At 39.9% G+C, this 27,010-nt stretch overlaps 2 protein-coding genes across 3 annotated transcripts; one reads left to right on the plus strand and one right to left on the minus strand.

Annotated features, from left to right (window-relative positions):
- Nucleotides 1-1,874: 1,874 nt before the first annotated feature.
- banf1 (barrier to autointegration nuclear assembly factor 1) lies at nt 1,875-7,986 on the plus strand. Of its 2 annotated transcripts, none has more exons than XM_083648932.1 (3): nt 1,875-1,976; nt 3,149-3,313; nt 6,833-7,986. In XM_083648932.1, exons 2-3 carry the CDS (start codon nt 3,188-3,190, stop codon nt 6,977-6,979), a joined length of 273 nt encoding a protein of 90 aa, XP_083505058.1. In that variant the 5' UTR covers nt 1,875-1,976; nt 3,149-3,187; the 3' UTR covers nt 6,980-7,986. The 2 variants fall into 2 exon arrangements, with proteins under 2 accessions (XP_083505058.1, XP_083505057.1); XM_083648931.1 differs by having other exon boundaries at nt 1,881-1,980.
- A 1,325-nt stretch (nt 7,987-9,311) lies between these two features.
- Nucleotides 9,312-13,348, minus strand: gng3 (guanine nucleotide binding protein (G protein), gamma 3; the record flags this gene model as incomplete). Its single annotated transcript, XM_083640493.1, has 2 exons — nt 9,312-9,440; nt 13,250-13,348. The coding sequence occupies 2 exons, from the start codon at nt 13,346-13,348 to the stop codon at nt 9,312-9,314; spliced, it is 228 nt and encodes a 75-aa protein (XP_083496619.1).
- Between the last annotated feature and the right edge of the window lie 13,662 nt (nt 13,349-27,010).

Genomic DNA, 27,010 nt, shown 5'->3' on the forward strand with positions numbered 1-27,010 from the left:
GGCAGAACATATAGGATTGGGTAAATTACAATACAGCCCCACAGTTGCAATATCTTCTATTCCTCCCTGGTTATTCCCCATGCCGAAGGTAGACCTCAACATTCAGCAGGAATTAAAGGACAAGGCAAAGCAAATTCCAAAATGGTATGTAGTCCAGAGCTATTTTGAACAGCATTATTCAGACTCAGTGTTTGTATTTACAGACGGCTCCAAAGATCCAGAAACCGGGTGTGCTAGGGCAGCAGTATATATTCCAGAGGGTGAAATTTGTATTAAGAAAAGGGTGTCGGACCATCTTTCAGTATACACAACAGAGCTATTGGCAATTATATTGGCATTAAGGTGGGTGGAGCAGAGAGAAAGAAACAACACAGTTATTGCATCTGATAGTTTTTCATCACTACAAAGCATACAATCTGGCAGATCAGCGTTCAGAACAGATATCATCAATGAAATATTCAATATAATTTACAGGTTGGAGATGAAGGGCATAGCTACACGCTACCTTTGGGTTCCTGCTCATGTTGGTGTGGAGGGGAATGAGCAGGTGGATATCTTAGCCAAACAATCACTAAGAATCAAACAGGTAGACATAAACATTCCATTAAGTAAAGCTGAAGTCAAGACATTCATTAAATCATACGTGCAGTCAGTATGGCAGGAGTACTGGGATGGTCAAGAAACTGGTAGACATCTATATAACATACAAAGGCAGGTTGGGGCTGGAAGGAGGGTGGGTTTGATTGATTGATTGATTGACTTTATTTGGTGATAAAAACAGGACATAAGACAACATATCACCGAGGATAAAAACACAACAAAGCCCGAAGGCTTATTTCCATTGTGGTCCCCATGGAGACAAGACAGACAACGTAAATACGTGTAACAAAGAAGTGCAAGTGGGAACATAATTTAAAACTAATACAACTCCATTAAAAGATAAATTACTAACTCAGTTTATAATTTACCAAAATAAATAAAAAAAAATAAAAAATAAAAACTAGAACTAAACATATCAATCAATAAAATAAAAGACCAGCTATACCATAAATAAATAACCAATTCAAGAACTAAAAAGACAGGATAAAACGGTTTAAAGTGCGGATGTTTGTAACCATTTTTTTAAGCCTTTCTTAAAAGTGCAGATAGACTCACTCAGTTTCAAGCACGAAGGTAACATGTTCCATTGAGTCGCTGCATTATATTTGAACGAGTTCCTCCCCATCAGGGTCCTAAATCTGATAGGGATGAAATCAGTAGAACTGCCTCTCGTAGAATACTGGTGATGCTCACTCACACAAGAAAAGTAGCTTTTAAGATACATAGGAACAAAATTCTTAACAATCTTAAAAGTGAACAGCAGCTTGATGTATAAAGTGCGCTTCTCAACTGTCAGCCAATTAAGACTGTCAAACGAACGGTTGGAAACGAAGGGAAGAAAGCATTATCACCCGTTTAAGAATAGGTCACACAGCTCTCAATCATACATTACATAAAATAGGCAAGCACCCTGATGGGAAATGTATACACTGTAGCGAGCCAGAAACTGTTGAACATATACTTTTACACTGTAGGAAATACGATACAGAAAGGAATACTATGTTTCAGGCATTGAGAATGGCAAAACATCAAGATTTTTCATTGCCAGGTTTATTAGGGAAAACAGCAGGTAGCATATATATGCATGTTATTAAGTTTCTTAAAGAAATTGGGGTAGACACAAGAATTTAAGAGTAGTTGTTTTGTTTGTTTTGTTTTGTTTTGAATCCCCTGTTCCACAATCCAGTCCAGTTGGTGGCGGTAATGGACCTTTAAGTTGGTTGCCAACCGCCATAAAACACTAAAGAAGAAGAAATAAGAAGAAGCATTGCATTGTGGTCGCTGGTGCTTGCCCTGTTTGGAGAGTACTTGAAACGGTTGAAACACTGACAAAACGGCTCGCAAACATCTGTTAGTCGACTCGGGACCATTAAAAGGTGAGTTGATACACAGCCGTTTTATCGTTAATAGTGTGAACTCAAATTATGTCGTAAGAAAAGCCATAATTTTTGTAATATATAAAAGTGTATAACGTTAGAACCAGCAGAAAAGTTCCTGAGAAGTTAACTCAGGCTGTAGGACGCATGGAAGCTAACGCTAAGCTCATCTCTAACTGCCAACACATCGCCATGGTGAGTGTTATTTGGACTTTAGTAATGGTTTAAAATAACAAATGCCAAGCGACGACTGGATATGAAACGGCAGAAGGTAACGTTATTTGCCTTGTATCGAACTTAAGCTAGCAAACGTTAGCTTGCTGCGTTAACTTAGCTTTAGCTAACGTTAGCACTGAAAGTTGCGCGCGCAATTCAACATTTGGAGGGTAGTGTTTATGTCAGCCAATCTGATTGAAATGACAATTTCTGTCTCTAGTAAAGTAACGTAACGCTAAAGTTAGGTGTTGATTAACGTTAACTGCAAAATGTAACGTTGACAGCTTGGGTGTAGCTAGCTAACGTTAACGTTGAGTTTAGCGTTAGCAAATGCTAGTTAAGTAATAAATAGTGTGCCAGTTTCCATTGCACGCTAACGTACGTAGTAACGCTAGGTGATTTTTTTTTAAATGTTCACAGTGAGTCATTGTGGACGCATTGAGACCACTGAGAAATGAACGGTTTGTGTAATATACGTTAAAATGTTTATATTGTTTTATTGTGACTCGGACCGCCAACTTGCGCGTGACGTAATTTCCGGTATTGTGCAGTCTGGTCTGTCTGTCCTAACCAGTCTGTCCTGCTCCGTTTTCTTGATGTTTTGTTTTGTTGATATATAAGTGTATTATATAGATATTTTAGTTCATTAACAGAACTTTACAAGTTATAATAACAGATCAGATGCCAAATCAATCGTCAATGTATTACTGTGGGTGAAAGTAAGTAAGTCAGGATTAAAAGTAAAATTGTTTACATCAGAGATCTTCATTGTCTTTACATGTAGCCTAGCTTTGGTGTCCTGCGATCTAGTTTCCCTGTTGCCTTTAATAAAGCAGAATATTCCTGTCCATGTGATGTCATATTTTGAGTCGCCTTAAACTTAAAACATGTCAGAATTTTTATAACTTATATTTACCTATTGTCATATTTGCACTACTTGTATGTTTGCATTATAGCTCAGCAGTAGCTGGTGATCGACCGCCTACACAGCAGCCATGTCGTCGACATCCCAGAAACACAAAGAGTTTGTGGCAGAGCCCATGGGGGAGAAGCTTGTGTTTGCTCTCGCAGGCATTGGAGAGGTTCTTGGCAAAAGACTGGAGGAAAAAGGCTTTGACAAGGTGATGTAAAGTTGACTTCTTCATATTTACACAGCTCGAACACAATCTTTAGACAAATATTTTCCTGTCCCGTTCACAAGAATGATAGTAGAATTAACTTGTTAAAGCCAAAATGTAATGTAATATAATGCAAATGTTATGCCCCCTTTGATCCAAATTTATATTTGAAAATGAATTATTTGATTTGGGTGAAGTCCTTGAAAATGAAAAAATAGTGCTTGACATCCCCCCCCCCCCCCCCCCGTACACAAATTCCAAGTAAAAGTGCAAATACTTAAAAAAAAACTTACTACTACTGACTGCCCCAGAGGGAATCCAAACTGCTCACACTGGCATTATTAGTGCCATGGTTTACCCACAGGAGAGCCAGCAGAGGTGAAGGAAGATAAAGGAGTGCTCTCATCTCTCATGTGTGATTTTACCTTTCCTTTTTAATTCTTCTGTGCTTTTTATAATTGTTTTGCCTTATTATGCATTTGGTCTTTGGCGTGCTTATTCTGGTGTACCTTGTTAAGAAAGGTATCTGTACAAATAGTTTATTTTATATTATCATAATGCTGATGTGGTGGACATATCCCACAGTGTAACATCGTAAGGCAGGCTGGTGGCAGTGGGCAGACACTGACAGTGTTCAGAATTAGGGTTGGCACGATGGACGATGCATCGACCATTGTGATGGGCTGACCCCCATCGACCTCTTGAGCCTTCTACATCGGATCATCGTGATTAATTATCTGTTTGAATTAAAATTTTAATAATAATCTTCAACTGTGAATTTAACTTGCCTGTTTCCAAAGTGAAAGTTGGAGTCACTCCATTAGATACAGCAGCAGCTGCTGCTGTGTTTCTCTAGCCATTTCTCCTCAACTCTCTCTTAGGGATGTGGATTTTCGGTAAATTTTACTTTCGACTAACCGACACCACTAGTCGGTTAACCATCGGTATTTTTTTTTAAGACGTGAAATATTAATTTGTGGCGTGCCTTCACTCCAGCGCTCCATTCAGGGTCAAACTTTCAGTCAGGCGGCATTACAGTGTGCGAATCCAGTACTGCAGTGCTTCCAAACACTACCAAATCCGCTTGAATTTGACGTTCTTCTTCTTATGCATTAGGTCTATGTCTTATGTCATTGACGAATATCTGTAAAGTGTTATTCTTGCGTGGAGAACAGCACAGCACTCTCTGTATAGGAGGAGCGAGGGGCGCACCTCGCTCTGCTCTCACATACACACACACAGACAGAGCCAGAGAGAGGAGGAAAGGAGGAGAGGATGACTATTGCCAAATCAAGCTTTATTAACCCTTGTGCCATGTTAATATACTTAATATAACATTGCTGCTACCCAAAAAGTAGGAAAAAAATAGCCAGATTGGCAACACTGTCATATGCAAATGAACATGCAAATTGTCTGTTTAACCGACCAATGACGTTGTCGGCGGTTAACGATTAACCGTCGACATCCCTACTCTGCCATGACCCGCCCCCACTCACACACAGCAAATCATATCCCTTGATCCAGAGCCGAGAGCCCCGACATCTCCTGGAGCAGCACTGTTGAGTTGCAGGGAATTAGACAGTTTATGTTGTACTCTGAAAGGGTTCCCCCCCCTTGAATCAAATTGTACATTATCAGCTTTATTTTAGCATGCAAAAGTAGCGCGAGACCCATTCCTGGCTAATGATCGAGTCTCGCATTTTGGTCCTCCGCTGACGCCACTCGTTTGATCTCACCCGGCGTTACTAATAATTTGATGTGGTTGAGTTTCAATTCGTGTTAACGTAACGTGTTAACATGTGTCCTATCTATTAATAAGCGCCCGGGAAATTAACGTTAATGTTAAGACACCAATTTCACAAATACGGACGTCTGCAACGTTACTTTACGGAATGGCATCCGCAGCTCAATTCGCTTCTGTCAGCAGAGACAAAGTTGAACTGTTGGAAAGATTTTGTACTTTGGGACAGGAAGAATAACTCATTGTGTCATCTATTGAGCACACAGCTTATGACTTTATGTCTTCTGCTTGGGCGGAGTCTTGATGCGTATATAAAACTGATATGGAGAAATGTAGCCTACCGCATTTTCAGCGAGGCAAGGCTTTTTCTCGCCGAACCAACGGCGCGCGGTCGCCCTACAGCCTATGGTATATTTGTAGCAGCAACACCCAGGCTTTTCCACACCTCTGATTCTCCTAACGTTAACACTACAACCCTGAAATCCACGTTACCAAACGTTCTTTTAGAAGGCTGGCAACGCTAGGCTGTCATCAAAGTAAAACGTCACCATGTCTGTAAATTGCTGCTTGCAGTTGCACTCAGAGCATGTATGTGTGTGTGTGACAAATTAACCTACCTGTGTGCCTTGAAAATAAGGTGGTTCAAAATAAAGTGGCTAAATGCAACCTTTTTCTTCTCATGTTTTTTGTTTATTAATTAAAATGATCAATAATTATCGATATAGACTGATATGAAAGATGTTATATCAATATACTTTTTAACTATATCGCCCAGCCCTACTCATGATATAATATACAGTCTCTAGAAGTGTATGATTCAACTTTTCCCATGTTCTAATCTACCGTAGTGTAAAAAACAAACTGAAAAAACAAACAAAAATTGCAATAAATCGTAATATCGAATCGCAATAATCGTAGAATCGCAATACTTAAGAATCGCAATATATATCGAATCGGCACCCAAGTATCGTGATAGTATCGAATCGGGAGATAAGTGAATCGGCACAGCCCTATTATATATATGAGGGGGTCCCCGCCGGTATATTTTCTATCTTGTAAGGGGTCCTTGGCTGAAAAACATTTGAGAACCTCTGTTATAGAGAAATAGTGAAATAACTGTTGCGATGGCGCAGCGCCCCATGTCCCCCCGTGGATCTCTTTTTTCACGATACATGAGTTTGCATCCCTGATTCATAGCTAAGGGGACAGTAGACAGAATATCAGCTTTTCTTCATGCAGTAACACGCCTTGAAACCTTTTCCTTGTGGCTGAGTGTTGCTGTAATATAGACCGTTTAAGACCATTTCTACTACATTTCTAGCGTTTCTAGAGCTAATGGGTGCTGCACTACTGTCAGCTGAGCCTAAAGCCTACGGCAACGTTACATGGACAAACTACATGTCCATAAAGAGTAAAAGTTAAAAATATAAATAATCACACAAGAATTATTTGAAAACGTTATTTAAAAGGACAAAAAAAGATGGGTAGTCGGTTATTGATTTTTCTAAACTGATATGAATTACTATCCGGTTACACGTGTACTTGGTGACACCCCTAAGGCCTAACATCAATCTTACAAAAATCTGTTATCAATAAATGCTGTCTGCTCATTCTGCTACTACATGTCCAATATCATGGAGTTTTGAAAAATCGACATCTCTGTGCAGTTTATTTCTGAACAAAGCTTAATGAAGGACAGCTCTTTTTGGGTGATTAATCAAGGAAATCAATTAATTGTTCTCCTGTGTTCATCTCTTTTTCCCATCTCCTCTCCACCACAGGCCTATGTTGTCCTTGGGCAGTTTCTGGTCCTCAAGAAAGATGAGGAGCTGTTCCGTGACTGGCTGAAGGACACATGTGGGGCAAATGTCAAACAGCAAGGTGACTGCTATGGCTGTCTCAAGGAATGGTGTGACTCCTTCCTATAGACGGTTTTCACGGAGTTGGGTTGCTATGGGAACAGTTTGAACCCTAGCAAATTAAAAGCGTTTTCTACTTTTATTTTCCACAAATGTAATGTAGTGTACCTCTTGCTCTGCTACAATTAAACATCTTAGCCTCACAGAAGCATTTTGATGTGTTTTATTTCATCACATATTTCTTTCTGTGAAAGGTGAAAATGTATCGGTACAATATGAAGTATTTGTACTGATTACAACTGTTGGACTGTTTACCTGTTTGCCTCTTTCATTTAAAGCCAATGGGAAAATGGATGGTATTATTATCATATCACACTTCTAATGGCTTTAAATGAAAAAAGGTTCTATGTATTTCAGACAGTCAAGCCTCAATTAGTCAAATGTTCTTAAAATTTCTTGATTTTAAATCTAATAGTTCGGTATTATCTTTGACTGTAATATATTTTTGAAATGTGAGATGCCTTAATGCATGTTTGTTTTAACAGAATTTGAGTCAAATGAACCTCACGTTGAGTAATGCATGCAGATGTCCAGGGCAAATCAGTCAAAATAAATCAATCTTTAACGGTTTCTATAGATGCTTCTTGTTAGCCTGGGTCCAGACCTTCAAACTCTACAGAGAAGAAGATGGAAATTCAGTCTGAAAATCTAGTGCTAGTCTAGCTCCTTGTTGAAACACTGGCTGATCTGTTTGTGCTTTACTGTGAAGGCGTTTTGGTTTTTATATTGCTCTCATTAAAGCTATGAAGGGCAAGTGTCAGATTTAGACTCATTTATTTCTTTTTCACATGTTCATTAAAAGGTACATTTTTTTATTCAATAAAGTCAAATCAAATGAAAACTTTTGGTGACAGGTTTTATTTCATTGTATGATATTCCATGGTTACCTTTTAGCCAAAGCAATGATTTTTTTTGCAAGAAATCTGAAAAACTTGTCAGCTTTTGAAATGGTCTCTAGAGAAGAGACGCCATTAAATATAGTCTAGAAGCACATTGGGCCATGAACCCCCATTTGAGTGACCTATTTTTGTTGGATATGATTTTACACAGAATTCAACTGTACTATTGGTGGGGAAATTACCACAGAGAATCAAAACACCTGTGTCATTTTCTCACATGCCCATCTTCAAATAAAATAATAGTGAAATCAAACATGATAATGTACACCATCTCTATAAAAGCACAGTATAACAGCTGCATTTATTCTTGCCTGAAAGAAATAGAATACTGTTAATGTGACAGTCTGATAATAACCCAATAGCTGATTTTGCTCAAATGGCTTAGATTTGCCCATAACTTAATGTAGGAAGGTTTTGGGTCTGTTATTGAACTAGCCTATAAAATCTGGATTAAACAAATTTTCAGATTTGTTGCTTAAGTTTCACAGTAGCACCTATAGACAGACACCTCCTTCCCCATGCACGCACACACACACACACACACACACACACACACACAGCAACAGTATAGAAATTACAGAAGTGTTAAAATGTAACTAAACCTTGAAAGAAGCATTATACTCTACTCATAATCAGCTATTATCCTCAGTGGATACAGGTAACTGCCAAAATAGAGGAAACACCTTGGTAAATGAGGAATACAAAATGAATTGAAAATATGGCTTTGGCTTTATTCGTGTCCCTAAAGCACAAGATGAATCTAAACGAAAAGAAGTCGGTATGTGTGATCACCTCTAGCCCTCCAGTTTTACAGTAAGCAAAGCATTTAAAGTAGGAGGACTACAGGATAGCATTTCTATCCTGATGGATGTATGATGACTACAGGATAGCATTTCTATCCTGATGGATGTAGGATGACTACAGGATAGCATTTCTATCCTGATGGAAGTAGGATGACTACAGCCTCAAGCCCCCTAATCTTACAGTACGCAAAGCATTTCTATCCTGATGGATGTATGATGACTATAGAATGGTGTCTCAGTTGCCAGATCTCAAATGTTATTGGAGTGACAGCTTTTAAGACACTGGATGTTGGTGTCTCCTTTTTGGCAGTTACCTGTAATGCATTTGAGTATGAGATGTACATGGTTGTTTTGGGTCTTGATAGTGATATAATCAATTATTCTTTATTGGTAACGGTCAGGTTTTGTCAAGAATTCTCATTATATTATTTTACCCCCCCAACATCAAGACAGACTAGCATTTGTGAAATTTAGCTAAAGACATTTTGTAGTTGAGTATGTACTGTACATCGGCAACTTCTTATGCAAGGGTTACTATTGTACATTGATGTGTTATTTAGATTTGAAATACATGTACACACTGTACATACATGTAAATACTGTACAGTTATTTTCATCACAACAATCCCTGATTTGGTCTCAAAGGAGAGCACAGAAGAACTTCTTCTCCCTGAAGGGGTTCTCTGAGGTGGGCACCGGGGTGATGAGAGGGTCGTCGCAGGCGTGTGCGTCGCAGTACGCCATCAGGTCCGCCGCCGCCTTCGACACCTGGAGACGAGGGCACAGAGGGTCACATTCAACAGGGATTATATCATATAATAGTGTATCAACTGAGCACATTACCTTGTACAAGTTTGGAGTGCAATATGACTGATTGTAATATTGTCTGGTGCAATACCTGATGCATAAAAACAATGTCATCTCACACCTTTCATTTGATTGTAGCAGCTTGCACTGCCATTGTTAGTGTTCTTTTTTCTTTCCAAATTTATATTATTATTGCTCTTGTTTGTTATTGTTTCTTTTATGCTATGTTTCATATTATGTGTTGCTTTTTTTTGCTTACCGTATATTTTATTTATGTCTTGTGGAGCTTCCCGGCTTAAGAATTTCACACGAGTGTACTTGTACAACCGGAGTGAAACATCTTGAGCCAGAAGTAAGCTGTTTATCTTTCGTCCATTCAACTAAGAAGGTCAATAACTAAATTAGTGTGTTCTTTGATTCTATTAATCGACAGAAAGAAGTCCTGCTTGAGTGTGATTTGAACAGAAGGGTGCTTTGGAGGGACAGTTAGATTCAAACTGCTACTAGAAAACTTTTAGGAAATTCTCCTTTTCCTATAGGCAGGATTTCCACGGTAATGAAATCCCTGGGAAAGTTATGGAATTTGAAAAACTGTTTTCCAGGCCTGGAAAATTTTGGAATTAACAGTGTTTTGGAAAAGTTTTGGAATTTACAGTTTTTGGCTATTGTTCAAAAATGTTTATAAAAATCCCCAAATATATCTTAACGTTACGCGTAATATGTTCTTTGTACTGTATTACTAATTTAAAATCTAGAAATGTGCTGCTACACTAGTATCAGGTAGTATTCCTGGTATTCCCATGATATCACATGCATTTCCTACCAATATGGCGCTTCACAATAGGCGTTTTCCACATGGGGACCTGAGAAAGTGCAGTGTCGCAATTCGACCAACCGAGGAGAAGAGTGGGACAGCATGATTTGTGAATGGGGAAGGGGAGAGAGGGGAACGGGCACTGTAGTGCGTACGGGCCTTTGGACGGCTAGAGGAACGCCAAGTAAATGATCAATGAACACGTGATCAGGGTGACAGGGCGATTTCTGGGCTAAGGCTGGAACATCAATGGGAGTGAATGGATGGAATTTAGCAGATCCTTCTTGGGAAACTGCTTTGAAAGGTGGATCCTGCGTGGGCAGACGGAGCAGGGGTGAGCCTCCCTGCAGAAGCTACAGACGTGCAAGAAAAAACAGTTTGGGTAGGTGCACACGTCTTCGTTAAAATTATTGCAAATGGCCCTGTCATTATGAACGAGCACCTTGCGACCTCGAATGTCTGTCTGGGCGGGCCTGATGGGTTCTTGCTGTGGGAGGGAGGGGAGGGGTGAAGCTGCTGGAAGGCAGCTTTTTGGCAAAGGGGGACAGAGTGGCCTATGTCGCCGCATGAAAAACAGGTGGCTGCCTGCTGACCGCCCACAAATAACAACAGCAATTCAGTATCCAGAATGGACCAATCTGAGTGTTTGACTGCGAAATATACAGGGCTGCTTTGCTGGAAAACGCCTTGTGATATTGATAGATGTTCCTTCCATACTTCAGATGGTCCCCCAGCAGAGCCATGTAAATTGCCCAGCTCAACGCGGCGATTAGGATACACGGAACTTATGACGTCATGGAAAACGCTGAATGCAACCAAGAATTTGCCTATTGAAAGGTCTCTGGAGAGACGGGGGTCGGATGACTTTAAAATAGCGGACAAATCTTGGCCACCCATTATTTTCTTGCTGCATTCTGAGGACGGCAGGAGAATGCTGACTAAATTAATCTCTCTGCCCTGCACAATCTGGGACCTCAGCCTGGACGATATATTGGCAGAAAGCGGAATATATGGCCTACGAATGGAGGAGCAGGGACGGCTGATGCCAGGGAATTCATCGGGGCGGCTGGTTGAGCGGGGAACACCACTGGCTGAAAAAGGAGCTGAGCTGGCTGGGCTGGGGTGGTGGACGGCAGAGCTGCAGAGGGATGAATGGGCTTTCCGAGGGCCTTCAGGCGGGCATCAAAAGTGCCGAAGGACCTGATTAAAGGTTGCGACCAGAGAATCCTGCTGGCTCGGAGGAGCTGAGAGGCCCGCTGCATTGGACATTTGACAACGGTTTCACAGCGGTTCGCTGCGGCCTCCTACCCCGCTGGGGCCTTCGCAGGAAAAGGTTCCGCATCCTCGGGTGCGCGGAGCGGCCTAATCTTCGGGCCTCCTCCCATGGGCCTTCACAGGGAAGGATTTCTTGAGCATCCTTCCGCGTCCGCGGCCTCGAATGTGCAGTGCGGCCTCCTTTTCCGGGTCCTCGTCATTGGGACGCGCCAGCCAAATCTGACATCTGGGAGCCTTGCAGCCCCGAGATAGGAGAGATGCCGCTTGCCACGAGCTGAATTATGGCATCTGCTTTGGACTCCACATCTTCAGCATGAATCTGCACAGCTACCTCCTGCTCGAACACCTGCTCTTCCTCGGATTCCAACTTGGTGAGAGTGAATCAACCGAATGAACCCACGAAATTGTAGCAACTGATGATCGGGATCAGGAGAGACAGATGTCCTTACCTGGTTGGATATTGGGAAACGGAGAAGGGGGCAGTTGTGATGTCACTAGTGATGTCACTCGAGCAATTGTGATGTCACCAGTGATGTCACTCGAGCAATTGTGATGTCATCAGTGATGTCACTCGGACACCCTGAATGACAAGGCTGTAGAAGTCAGTCTTCATGCTTGATTATAGTCAAGACCACACTTGTTTTTCTGTATCGCTTCGTCTCTACTACTGATGTGAAGTCAAATTCCCTCTTTGTAATCTCATTAATTATGTACTGTGGCTATTAAAGTGAATCTTGAATGCTGAGAGTACGTAAATAGAAACGTAGAAGCAGCACAGCTGCGGGTCCAGACTTTTGCTTACACCTGTTTAGGGCACAATTTTTTCAACCCAAAGTTGGTATTTATTTCCATAAAGTTTTGTTTTGCCTGTAGTGCCTGACCTGTAAAACATGATAATAGTGTTATGAAGTTTGATAGTATAACTCATCCTCTGCTTCTCCTTTTGCCAGATCATGGTTGCTTGCTCCGCAAGTTGTTTTTGATGCCATTAGAAACATGGTGGAAAACAAAAACATTTGGAAAAGATCCAACAGGAGACATAGCCTCTAGACCTAAAGTGTATTTGAGAAAGTCACCAGTGCTTTTCTACCTCTGCAACCCAATGCTGGTCAGGGCATTTTGCCAAAAGCAAGCAGCAGTTCTGTCCTTTAGGTTTGACCTCTGCTCACCCAGCAGTCAGACTGGAGCAACTGCAAATAAAGTCGATTTTTGCTAAATGCCAATTGGTTAATACAATTCATGAATATTAATTAGGGAGATGTAACTGACCTATTGCAACATCAGAACGCATCACATGAGAGGCCTCTTGCTAATATAGTAAAGATTTCCCTGTTGGACAATTGTAATTGATAGCTTTTTCGGAACTGTAAAACTGTACCTCAATGTATAATATTACTCTATACAATAACACAATTCAATATTTAGACATTTTTACCAATAAGCAAACCATTTACAGCTTTTATATAGACTGAAAGCTAAGGTTTAGCTGTCTAGACAAAGTGTTTAGTCACACATAGATATTTGGATGTGTAGCCATCAGTTTGAGGTTGAATAACATTCTTCTATATTCTACAATTTTGTTTTTGGCGATCCAAACACTGATTTGTTTACATTTGGATAATATATGTTATGGATCATGGCTTTGTTATAGCATGGGTCATGTCTGAGTTCTGTCTTATACCTTTATTCTGCAGAAACTGGCTTCTATCTTCAGCTGCTCCACCAGCTTCCTGGCTTGGCCGACACTCATGGTGCTATTCACTGGGGTGTCTCCTTTCATCCTACATCCATGGGTGATGGGCAAATTCACAAATACACAAACATTTAAGTCATATTGGATGGAAACCCATTCAAGATTTTTTTTTTATTATAAATCAATACCATTAAATCCTTCTCTCTACACAATCCAGTCCCCAAGGGAGAGCTGGTCCACTCCTCTTTTCCATAGACCAATACGAAAATGTAATACAATGCTGACATTTATTATTCACAATCCTAGGTTTGTAAACCGCAATAGTTTGTAGGTGCTTGATGAGATCTGTGAATTAGTCTACTGAGAAAGTTCAGTTCATGAGACAAAGTTTTATCTCAAAACAAAGCATAACAACCATGATGTGCTCAAAATGCTCTGTAGGCTGTGTAGCCTAATTCATAGCATCGGTCATCATAGTTATCAGTTTTTGCTGCAAAGCAAACATAGAGTCAGCTAATCTCCAATGATACAGTATAAATATAAATCAATATTTTGTCATAGAATAGGCATGGCTGCATTTTCGAGGGCCTAAAAAAACACACATTTTCAAATTTAAAAAGAAACCTATAAACTGGGCCAAAATGCCTATATATTGTCCATCCATGGCCCACACAGATTCCACCACTATGAGCAATAAATCACAGAAATATCAGCTTTAGAACAAATACATGCACAGCAGGCACCCAATGAAGAATAAATACACATACATATACGCTTCTATTAAAAAAGAGAGGGGGTAAAGAAAGATGGATTGTCAACAAGAAAAAGAGGCAGACCCAGCAAAGGACCCAATCTGAACCATTCTGGACCTCTCCCATTTTCTTATTCCTCTCCCTCCATAAAACCCAATTTTTATTTTTCCCTTCTTACCCGTATTATATTCCTCTTCTGATGCAATCTTCCCCCCTCTTCTCTCTGTATCTCTCTTTCTCTCTCCCTCCCTCTATCAGCCTGTGTGTATGATATATCAGTGTAGCTGGACCCCACCCCTCATAGACAACAGCCTTGGTGGCACCCTGCTCTGTAGCTACAGTCCAGTGCACTGCAATTCTGCTACAATGAGCAGCAGATCTGTGGTACATGGATGGAATGGGATCGCCCCCTCGACAGCGAGTGGTACCTGCCAGACGAGGGGAAGCCATTGGTGAAACATTTTCTTATGAGGGCGGATCGTACCACATTTAGCTACTGGGAAACTGGAGGCAGGAAAGTGGAATCTTTCAGCCTTCAATTTTATGTTGTAGCTTTTTCTTTTTCTTTTTCTTTTTCTAGAATTTGGGGATGTGTAGGTAACTATAATAAGCAAAATCTTATGCTGTTTGTGACCCTCCTTGCATTTGCGATGCCCACCCTCTCTCCTCTGTTTATGGGCTGCTGCAGTCTGGTTTGGTAGGCTATGATGAGTGAACTCTTCTATTCAGATTTCAGACACTATCTTTAAATCTAGGTAGGCTGATAGGCCGATGTGTAATTCCCGGACGCCATCAGTGCTAATACAATGTCTGTTTATTTTTTATTTATGATGCGCTCAGGCTCAGCTCAGACAGAACGAGGAATCATTGAAAGTCGTGGGGAAGTGGTGGTCAAGCCTGTCTAAGCCCCCCCCCCTCCTGTTTCCTAATTCAGAGCTTCTCCTTTCGCAAGGCACAATGGTTTATCAAACGTTATTCAGCACTTAGCCGACGCCATCTTTGCTAGGTTATTGTTATTGGCGTCATGCCGTTCCTTGTATCATAATCCGCTGGTGGCATATAGTCTCCTATTTCGATTATCTCTGAAAAAAGAAAAGATGGGTGAACATGAGCTGAGGCTGCAGTCTAACGACGCCATCTGCTGGAGGATGCTGGCGTGGCAGGTTTGGTTGCATCACTGCTGAACAAAATTACCTCGGTCATCAGGCTCTATCTGGTACCACCACACTGTACTTACAGGGTAACTACGGGGTCGCGGGCTGTATTCTGAAGCAGGGGACCAATTCTGTACTTATAGGCTAATTACGGAGTACCACATTGTACTTATAGTGTAACTACAGGATACAAGGAGTGAATTTAGACTGTAACTACAGGGGAACAAGATCTGTAGCCTACTTATATTATAACTACGGGGTACCACACTGTACAGGACAACTTTCCGAAAGGACAATAAATACTACTACTACTACTACTACTACTACTGTAGTTATAGTATAACTACAGGGTACAAGGAGTGTAGTTATAGTATAACTACGGGGTACAAGGAGTGTAGTTATAGTATAACTACGGGGTACAAGGAGTGAATTTAGACTTTAACTAGAGGGTAACAAGATCTGTACTTATAGTATAACTATGGGGTACCACACTGTACTTACAGGGTAACTACGGGGTCGCGGGCTGTATTCTGAAGCAGGGGACCAATTCTGTACTTATAGGCTAATTATGGGGTACCACACTGTACTTATAGTGTAACTACAGGATACAAGGAGTGAATTTAGACTGTAACTACAGGGGAACAAGATCTGTACTTATAGTATAACTACGGGGTACCACACTGTAGTTATAGTATAACTACGGGGTACAAGGAGTGTAGTTATAGTATAACTACGGGGTACAAGGAGTGTAGTTATAGTATAACTACGGGGTACAAGGAGTGTAGTTATAGTAACTACGGGTAGTTATAGTACCTACCCCTGCGGGGTACAAGGAGTACACTCCTTGTACCCCGAAGTTATACTATAACTACACTCATTGTACCCCGAAGTTATACTATAACTACACTCAACAGGAGAGATCGCATAACATTTCACTCGGGCCAAAACATAAAAAAATTCGGGTTTGAAGAAAATATCTTTTCAATGTTTTTTTGTTTTTTTAAGTTTAGGTCCAAGTGAAATGTTCTATGGTCTCTCCCGATTATAGCCTTAGCTGAACCGTTTGGTTTGAACCAGTAAAACTATTTTTATAAGGATTTTACGAAATGTCGATGGGAAAATAAATGGCGGATGAAAATCTCTGGTACAGTGCTGAAGCAGGAAGTGACGTTCCACTTTGGCTCTCTATTGGTTCTCTGAGCTCCATAACGTTACTCAGAGACCAGACCAGCGCTAAAACTAAGTGTGGAGATGCCTCTGGATATTGCAAGACTAACGTTAATTATGATTTATGGTAGGGCACACAAGACTTTTGATCACTCCGCAGAAAATAAACAGCTGCACGCAGCGCAACGGATATAATTGTTAGGTTCATTTAACACAAGTAACGTTAAACTTCTTTGAGCCCGTTTAGATGTTGCACTAACTTGGCCCAGCTCCGATCTTTGGTGCTCCGATCTCAGTAAAGTACAGGTTTGAACGCCAGCCCACCTCCTCAGGTCACCTTCGGAGGTGGGCTGGCTCGCATTTACCCTGCTAGCCGGGCGTTTCTCGCTCATACTGAGCATTAGCGCCTGGGGACCCACGTAGCATTTCCAATCAGACCAGCGCGCCGCTCTCGCGTCTAGGTCTTAAAAGAGTCCTTACCTGAGCCAGAAACTTGAAGTGAAGACGCTATCCGATGCGCAACATCCTCTTCTTCTAAATAACAGATGTTGCCGCTTCCAACTTGTTGCATAAAATCCACTTTTCTGTCTTTGATATAAAAAAAATTCTAGATGCAATACCAGTACGGCAGTACGGACAGCGACGCACTGTGTTTACACTACTGCCCCCCACACTTCCTGAATGGTATTGCATCAAGGATTTTTTTAATATCAAATGAATGAGGGAATGTGGGGAACGGGCACTGCACTACTGTATAATAAATTGGTTCAGTGTGCATCAGACTCTGGCTTCAGAAATGTTCACATGATAAGCTGCTGACTGTAAGATGCCAGCAGTGATGTATCTTTATAATCAGTAGTTTGAACACTGATTTCAATAAACTGACGGAGGCTCCTTCATCAGCTTATTGAAATCAGTGTTCACTGTCTAGTCAGTCTCTGGCTCTAGCTCAGTGAGGAAAACAGCTCTTTGGTGTGTGATTGTTCACTGGTTCAAATCCCACCTGTCTTACACTTTACGCTTTCAAATCAGATGCCAAAGCCCAAACTGAGAAATATAGAGACAGTCTGGGTGTTTTTTTCATAATGAAGCTTTATGCCTGGCGGCCACAAATGTTGGTCTTTCAATGATCGCAAAATAATTGCAATGTCAGTAATAGTTCAGCTGTCTGTGGTCTCCTCTCTCATAATCCCCTGCTCATATCGCTGTGGGGGTCAGGGGGGAGACCACCGAGTCCCTGCTTATATCGCTGTGGGGGTCAGGGGGGAGACCACCGAGTCTCACAAGGTCAGGTTATTTCTGTCAGAGCTTTTCAGTCTTCACTTGGGAAGTTCTTCAAACTCCAAGCTTTCACTGAGGCTCAAACCCCAAACCTCCAAATTGTGGTGTGGTGATAGGTACAGTATAATTTAAAATGTCAATTTAAAATGTCCCCACCACTTTTCAACACAAAGTGAAGCCATTGTGTATATGTACTCAGATGTCAAATATGGTCTGACAGAGAAGTCTGGAAAAGTATGGAATTTTGAAATAGAAAATGTGTAGGAACTCTGTTTATAGCATGATACAAGCCCAAATAACCTCCAATCTGCAAGAAAGAAAGAAAACAAAAAACTCTGTGACCTTTGTCTTTTTCTTGCTTTTCTTTTTTTGCCACAGCAGGCTGTGATGTGGTCAAACTGATGTTCATCTTCTGAGGCAGGTTGCTTATAGCATCAACACCACCCACCTTTAAACCAGTTTAAAAAAAAATTCTTATAGGTGAATTTTTAAAAATGATTTTTCTTGCAACTCCAAACTCATTTTGCAGGTGCATATGAACATGATAATGTGGCAGATTCGCAGCCAATTCTAACTAGGTTTCAAAAAGCCTACAGTTTTGCTCAGCAGGGACTTGGCATGACCATAATTGGCAACATTGCTGGTGGCTTTTGATATCAATTTGCTCCTGAGTCATTTGGGAAACAATTCTAATCAAGCTCAAACGATCCACCTTCGGGTGCTGACACAAACTCTGAACAAAACAGTGACCTAGTTAGCACTGATTACCAGCCAGATAGGTAATGCTACACTATTACCCTATTTGCAGTGGGTGGCCGTGGCCTTTCCATGACCAGGGTAATATTTTTTAATCTCCAGGTAAAATTAAGAAGAAAATTGTTCATCACAAGCAAATGGAACATTGAGAATTAATTGCCAAAGGCTTACTAACAATGCTTGCATCCTCAAGTTGATAGTAGGTAAACAAACCAGAGCATAATTGCAAGGGATGTCTCCAGAATCACCAGATGGCCCATGAGAGCATCTGATCCATCTCTGCAGGTTATGTTCTATTATAATTAGTGTGGGACTCTGGGTGCCTGGCATCTAATAAAAAAGAGTAATCAACATCAATACCATTGTTGTTATCCAATAAAAAAAAATGGCAAAGCAATACACAAATTAAATGTAAAATGGAAACAAAGTTGTGAAAATTAATTGTAGTAAAATTAAATTGTAGTATGAGTAGTTAACTACACACAAATGGCAAAAAAGTAGTTTAACAACTTTAATCACTATGCAAATATAAATGTAGTTGAACTATCAGCAAGCTACTGCAAAATGTCATTAAACTAGTGGTTCAACTACATGTAGTTCACTCCCGAACACTGGAGGCCAGTGGCACAAGGCCCAGACTGAACAGACTTATCATTGCTTTTTAACAGATTTCCTGGGCCTACAAAATGTCTCCAGAATGAAATAAGGTCCACTTGGAAATGATATCACTGTCAGATTCCCCCAGTAAAAACCATAGGGTGATGATACAGGTAATCATGCAGCATTGGCTAGGCTAGCTATTGCATGTCCTGCCTGTATTTTATGTGTCCCCTGGAATGATGATTTCCTATTTATAAATGTAATGTATAGGCAATGAATCTATTAATAATTTGACTCTCTTTACATTAATATTCCCAGAATTATATTAGTGTTAATTCAGTTAAACCTTTTTACTGGGCCAGCCTAATGTTGAAGTCCTCTTTTCATATTTCACATCTTTATCCACATAATATAACTTTGGATTTATACTTTATATTTAAACTTGTACTTTTAAAAGTAAACTCATACCAACAGGTTAGATTTGAATTGGGCAGTTTGAGATCACCATATTTAGGGATTTGTCATTTTAGCGACTGGGGATTCAATAGTATCCTGGGATGCTGAACATCACAAATACAATCATGCTGCCCCATAGGCTAGTTTTTATTTGTACTATTGCTGGGCACACAGACACTGTCTGTTGTATCCTTGTCAAAAGACCACATCGATCTTCCCATCCCAAACCGGCTCTTACGTAACAGTGACCAGGGGTATGGTGATCATCTGAATCATCAAGTGCAAGTTCTATTGATGGCCAGTTCTATTGATGATAATGTTGATGTAACTGTTCAATAACTTCATTCAGAGAGTGCTGGTGATCAGTCAGCAGATCAAACTTTAGCCAATCACAGCGCACCGTTCTATTGACGAGGATGTTTGAGTTCAGGACAGCGTTCACACTCCAGCCGCAGCAGCTTCACATAACTGAGACCAGTATAACCCTACAGTATATGTGTTGCTGTTATATATCTGCACACGGAGGACCTGATTTAAAGAAACAAAGAAATATTCTCACAAATTCTTATTCATCTTTTTAATAAAAGAGCCAGTTCTAGTGTTTTTACTAGAAATTTAACATGGACACCAACTTCACAATCCAGCCATCAGGTTTTGTACTGCACACTTTAGGATGCTATTATGGTAACATTATCATATTCAGCTAAAACCAACAAAAGAGAAGACAAGACATTGATTAAATCACTTGGAAATTCTTCATTCATGTGACCAACACAGGGGACCAGATATTTCAGAAGTGCTGCGAATAAAACATCTAAGAAACAAAGAGAACGTACAATGTATGTGAACTGAGTTTCCACAGTCTGGAGCACAATCGCTGCACTGATCAATTTCCACGCACATCACTCTTCATGTTGCCTGCATCCTTGCAACTCTCCATGAGGTGGCAACAAAGCACACAAGCAACAGCAGCAAAGTAATGTTAAGTGATGCTGTTGTCAAAAAGTTTACTGCCTGTTCATTCCAACATGCCCTGGTTCCTCTCTTGGAAGGCCAGGTTGTACGGAAAACTCGGTATCTTTGGGACGACAATCTTGACATTGTTTTTGGAAACAAAGCAATGGCCAACGAGCACACTACAGCTGCTAAAAAAGGTATTTCAGTAGGCTATAACTCCACTTGACTTTTTGCATATTATTTTGTGCTACCCCTACAAGAATATTTAAAGATGCAGTTATTTCGACTTTTATGCTTGAGATCAATTCAAAGTCCTCAAATCACACGTACGGTAGGCTATATATGCTGACATTGTATTTTGTTGTATAAGGAGACAATTTAAGCTGGGTCAGACATTTCAAATTCTTGAATGAACTTCACCCTAAGCTTCAACCAGTTCACCTCAGCAACCATAAAAAGGCCCAGCCTCTCATTCATTCTCCCCTTAGTTAGGGGTTGGCCTATAACATACAATGTTGTAGGTTGAAATTCTGTCTGTATTATCGACAATTTTGAGCATTATTATTGAGATTTTGTCATCGTGATAGTATCACAACCGTGCAAAATGCAGTCACAAAACTTTACAGGTGTGCAGTTAAGATCACAATGAAGGCCGCGTTTGGAAATGGGTGCGGTCCGAGGAAGGTGGCCGGCCCCCCACATTGCCCCCCCACACACACTTACACACACTTTATGCCCATGGCCCGCATTTGTTTTATGTCGTTGCAGCGGGACTGATCCCATTGCAAGATGGTCTCTAGTTGTTTAGTATTAATTTTGTCAACAAAAATGATTCTTCAATCACACTTTTTTACATAACAGTAACATGAAAACCAAATGCCATTGAATTCAAACAAAATGATTTGTCATTTAGGCCTACATGAATAAAAGTGAAAAAAATTAAATTAAGACTGATGGATGGTCACTGTCCCGAAGCTACATTAGTTTTTTGTTTGTTAGCGTCAGCCCTGGTTTAATGCACGGGCCCACCGTCTAGGGGCCCGAGGCTCAGAGGTGTAAATATACAGTGCATGTAAGATACCCGCTGAATAAAAGTGTCCAAATGTTCATTTCATTCTGGCCAATACTCCACTTCTGGTATACATTTCAGTCTGGAATATGGAATATCTTTAAATAATCTTTATGACTAAAAGGCTAAAAGTAATCTCATGTGTAAGAAATTACTGTTCATTGAGGAAGTTTGAAGTAAAACTTTTAATAATTAACTCGTTTGGTTTTGGATTTATTTAGCTTCAAGAGTGCATTTTAGTTTTTGTGTGACCCTCAACACAGCTTAAATACTTATGCTTAAATTAACCCACCCAGTGAGAAAAGGATCAAATATTGGTGGTTAAGACTGAATAATGACATCACAACTGCCTCAGCAAAATGTGGCCCTTGGCATACTGTATGCTGAAGTAGGACTGGATACATAATGGTGATATGAGACTAGAAATGGTCTTAGATGTTGGATATGGTGATAAGTGTTATCTAGTATTCCTGGTTTTAAAGGCTGCATTACAGTAAAGTGATGTAATTTTCTGAGCGTATCAGACTGTTCTAGCTGTTCTATTATTTGCCTTTACCCACTTAGTTATTTCCACATTACTGATGATTATTATTTATACAAATCTATCTATAATAGTCTCTATTTTATGAAAGCACTAGTCATCCCTACAATATTATCGCAATATTGATAGTTGGTATTTGGTCAGTTGTTAATTTTGTTCTGTTTACATTTTTATTGTTATTGCACAGCTGTGTATTTAGTTAAGCAGAACAGGAAAACCTGTACCAATTGTATTTAATATGGGCTATTTAAGTTTTAATTTACATGTATTATGCAGCTGCCTGTTTTACCCAGTCTTTGCACTTTATTTTGTTTTAATAAAAGTGCTTATTGTGACATCTTACACATGGCTTTTGAATGTTCATTTAAAATGAGATATTCCTTTAAATATGGCTAAAAAACATCCAAACGTCTAAAAAACGTCTATCTCTTTTTTGCGGCGGCGCCCGCAAGAGTGAGATCACAGTCTCTGATGTCTCTCTCTCAGAGTGAGATCACAGTCTATGTCTCTCTCTCAGAGTGAGATCACAGTCTCTGATGTCTCTCTCTCAGAGTGAGATCACAGTCTATGTCTCTCTCTCAAAGTGAGATCACAGTCTCTGATGTCTCTCTCTCAGAGTGAGATCACAGTCTCTGATGTCTCTCTCTCAGAGTGAGATCACAGTCTATGTCTCTCTCTCAGAGTGAGATCACAGTCTCTGATGTCTCTCTCTCAGAGTGAGATCACAGTCTATGTCTCTCTCTCAGAGTGAGATCATAGCCTCTCTCTCAGAGTGAGATCACAGTCTCTATGTCTCTCTCTCAGAGTGAGATCACAGTCTGTCTCTCTCTCAGAGTGAGATCACAGTCTATGTCTCTCTCTCAGAGTGAGATCACAGTCTCTATGTCTCTCTCTCAGAGTGAGATCACAGTCTATGTCTCTCTCTCAGAGTGAGATCACAGGCAGTCTCTCTCTCTCTCTGTCTCTCTCTCTCAGAGTGAGATCATAGCCTCTCTCTGAGTGAGATCACAGTCTCTCTGTCTCTCTCTCTCTCAGAGTGATATCAGAAACTGAATCATGCTGTTTGCCAACTATAGCAGCTGCTACTGCTAGATTTGAACTTTCTTGATCCTAGGAAAATTGAATGACACACGATCTTGTAGATGCACAAAGGTGCGGCTGCTGGCTGGCACACAAAAGTGTACCGGTACATGTTTTTGTACAAAAATGTGTGTGTGATGTTAAAATTTGTGGAAGCACTGCTGCAAGAATAGTTCCTAGCAGTAATGTTTGGCCAGCTAACAAACCATCAATATAAACGGCTTAAAAATAACTCACAATCCTGCAGCTGAAAGATAAGCACTGTGTTGAAATTTGGTTCTACTAATTTGTGGTTCCACAAATGTACAGCAATAATACAGTTTAACAGTTTTTCATCCTTATAATGGATGTGTTTTGCTATTTGCATTTGCAAATTATAAACAGCAACACTACACAATTCACATTGTGATGTAGCTACATTGTAACGTATATAGCTTATAGAAATATGCACTTTGCTGCTACATTTTCAGTTTCAGTGTATCTGATGTTTTAGCTCCATGTTCTTTTAAATAAGCTGCTCCTCATAGTTGAAGATGATCTGATCCCAATGTAGATTGGACAGGACAAAGAAAAGTTTTTAAAATAAACGTGTCAAAAGCTAGACCAAAATTGAAAGTGTTCCTATATTCCTAAGGCTAGTTTGGATGAAGTTACTAACATATGATTAAAACCAATCGATATCTAGTCAGAAAACAAGGATGAAACTAAACAAAACAATGTTGACAAAATGAACACTGTTGTAGCAACACTGTTGTAGCAACATCACAGTTTGATTTTTCCCACAGTAAGCAATAAAACAGAGCTTTAAGAACATTGCCTATTCACCATCATAGACTTAAACTCTCTATTTCCTATTCCTCTATCATGATTGAAGGAAGACCTAACAGTTACAGATACGCAAGTGCACACACAGCCCACTGAGATAGATCAATGCATCTGGCCTCATGAGCCACCACACTGAGGCAGTACACTGAAGTCTGGATTCAATCGGAACAATGTAAGCAAGGCATGCAAGCCCGCCTTGTACCAGTCAGTCACCCTTAGTGACATTCACCACTTTGCAACAGCTGAATGTGACGTACAAATAACGTCTTTGTGATATAGCAGCATCGTATTAGTCACAGTGCACCGCTTTTACAAATAATTGACGAAGTGTAGTTAGTACATGAAGATAAAAACATTGTCTAAATACAAGGACCAGTTGCTACAATATGAAAATATGACATTTGCTTAAGAGAAACAATCCATTATGAAAAGCAAGGGCGATATAGAAGAGCATCACAGGTATAAGTTAACAAGAACTTTTGCTCTCCGAAGGAGGCGGGGCAGCGGGGTGGCACAGCACAGCTTTACTAGGATAGTCATACCTGAAGTGTTCTTATCTCCCATAAGAACCAAGGAGATGATCTGTATTTCCCTCAATCATACCATCATCATCAGTTATCCTTGACTTCAATATTTGGTACAGGAAATAATATAATGTTAAAAATCAATGAAATACAAATAAGCAATGCACAGATATACAATGTTTTCGAAACTTATCATACAGAAAGTAACGGTTTCAACGGTTTCTTCTTTTTAAGTGCAAAACAAACGGAAGACCTTGACACACACTGACACTGTGCTTCGTTCTGAAGACACCAGCCTTCCAACTTCATACAAAGTGAAGAGATGAAATGTTCAAGTTCAAGTTTGCTTTTTCTGACAGCCCTATAGACGAGCGTCTCTCATATAAACTGCTGAAGTCAGCTGTGAGTGAATGGCTGCACAGTAGATCCATACCACATGTAGTTAAATAAATGGTTTCGACAGCCACTTTGCATATAAAGTTTGTATCAAAATCAGGGAGCAACAGCAAGAGGCCCTCTTCAAAGGTTAATGCTACACCTACTTTGACTTGAGTTGGAGAGATCGGAAGGGTGAACAGCATGTTTGGTTGAAGGGTGAACAGCATGTTTGGTTGAGCTCCACCAGCTGTAATAAAGGCTAGAGGTAAACAGTGGCGTATGTCGTGTCGACCCAAATTGACTGAGATCTGATATCATAGGAGAGAAAGGAAAACGCTGTAATGCTACACACACAAGGTCCTTGTTTTCGCAAAACGGTTGGAAGATGCCAGTGCACACAAAACAAAATTAGATTAAGATTATTAACGATTAGATTAAGATAATAAAAAAAAGTAAATACACAGACATATATATGTGCATACCTAGATCTGTGTGCACACAATGAATACATATGACTGTAGAAAAATATATAGCCTATCAAAGTCACATCACCAGGAAATAAATCCCAGAAGCAAAATCCAGAAACTATTCATTTACAAAATCATAGTATACAATAGACTGGAGGACCAAATGATACAAGGAGAAACTGAAGGCATTTTGGTTTTGTTAATCAAATTACTTTGTTCAAATCTGGAGAAGGGGCAAGTGGCAGTCAATTAAACATGTTTTTCATGAAAATAAATAAATAAATAAATAAATAAATAAATAAATAAATAAATAAATAAATAAATAAATAAAAAATCCAGCAAAACTTTGTGGAGCCTGAATCCTGTGAACCCTCATCTCAAGGACCAAAGTTCGTATCCAATTGCAGACATGTTGGTGGTTTTGTCATTTGTCATTTCAAAGTTTAATTTAGATGGGTTGGATTGAATTATGATGAAGTCACCCATTCCTGGTGGTCTATTGCTCTAGTAAATGGAATAAATACTATTTTATGGTAGAGTTTCACTCAGGTTTTACACACTTTTACACCTCTTGTTCCACTGAATATACAGATTGTACTTTGGTCAAATCCTTTTAGTTGCTCCACCCGTTTGGTTTTTATATGCAGTTCAACTGGAAACCTTCAAAGATTCTTCAAGATAAAAGCTTCTCCCTTCAAAATGAAGCGTTTGAAATTTCTTAGCAATATCTTGAATTCCATCCTATCCCTTGTAAAAACATTGATCCCCCTTGCATTGAGAAACTGCCCTTTTTCAGAGGCTCAATACTGTTACATCAAAAGCACATAACACAAGTAAACTCGGTACTCCCAAAAAATACGTATTTCCCCCCCAAACATTAATGTTTCAGTAAATGAATGAAAAGTCTTTCATAGCACTGGAAGAGTATCTGACAAAAGGTGCATGGCATCAGTTTACAAAATGTGCAATGTAATTCTCCTCCTTAGTTATCAGGTTACAGATTATCAGTTCTCAACTCAGCACAGATTCTCTACAGTAGCCTTCATGAGAGATGTATAAATTGCATTTTTCTATCCCCAAGTTCAAATGTCTACTGTGAGGTTCACAGGCACAAGTTATCATTTGTAATTTGATTGAAAGTACCAAAACAATCACAAAGCTATTAAACATGCGGCCAGAAAAAAAGAAGAAAAGAATGATCCTTTAGGAAGAAAAGAAAGAAAGAAAAGAAAGAAAAAAAATCACATCTGTTTGTCTTACCATAAATGAACCAACTATAAATTACAATTTACAATATTTACAAATTATAATGTGCATGCTAACATCACTGTACACATTTGCACATTGTGAGCATGTGTGGATCTTGTGATTGCTACATGCAATTTACTCAGCTCCAGGAGTGAGAAATAAATGTTGGACCGGACCCATGCCTAGACCTTATACAGAGGAAGAGTTCACAGTCAACCAAGTGACCTTGTCTGGTCAAATCAATGCCTTCATAAAAAATAATGCATAGTAGTATGAGAAACATACGTTTTGAAAATTGCTGCTTGGTGGCCAATCCCATTCTGGCAAAGAAATGACATTTGGGAAATAAGATTTTGCTGAGTTGATGGGGAATCTGTCAGAGGTTGGTAAGGTTACAAAATGCTCTAGAAAAGTCTCCAGGCAGTTATCAAAGATAAATACATAAAACGCAACTGAGACATGTATGGATAGAGAGAAACAAGGGTAGAGAGACA

This window comes from Poromitra crassiceps, assembly GCF_964638095.1.
Source record: "Poromitra crassiceps genome assembly, chromosome: 1".
Taxonomy (NCBI): Eukaryota; Metazoa; Chordata; class Actinopteri; order Beryciformes; family Melamphaidae; genus Poromitra; species Poromitra crassiceps.

Excerpts from the sequence above, each read along its gene's own strand:
- banf1 (XM_083648932.1), top strand. The coding sequence starts at position 3,188 with ATGTCGTCGACATCCCAGAAACACAAAGAGTTTGTGGCAGAGCCCATG. Across the intron at positions 3,314-6,832 it reads AGGAAAAAGGCTTTGACAAG|GCCTATGTTGTCCTTGGGCA; the intron begins GTGATGTAAAGT and ends TCTCCACCACAG.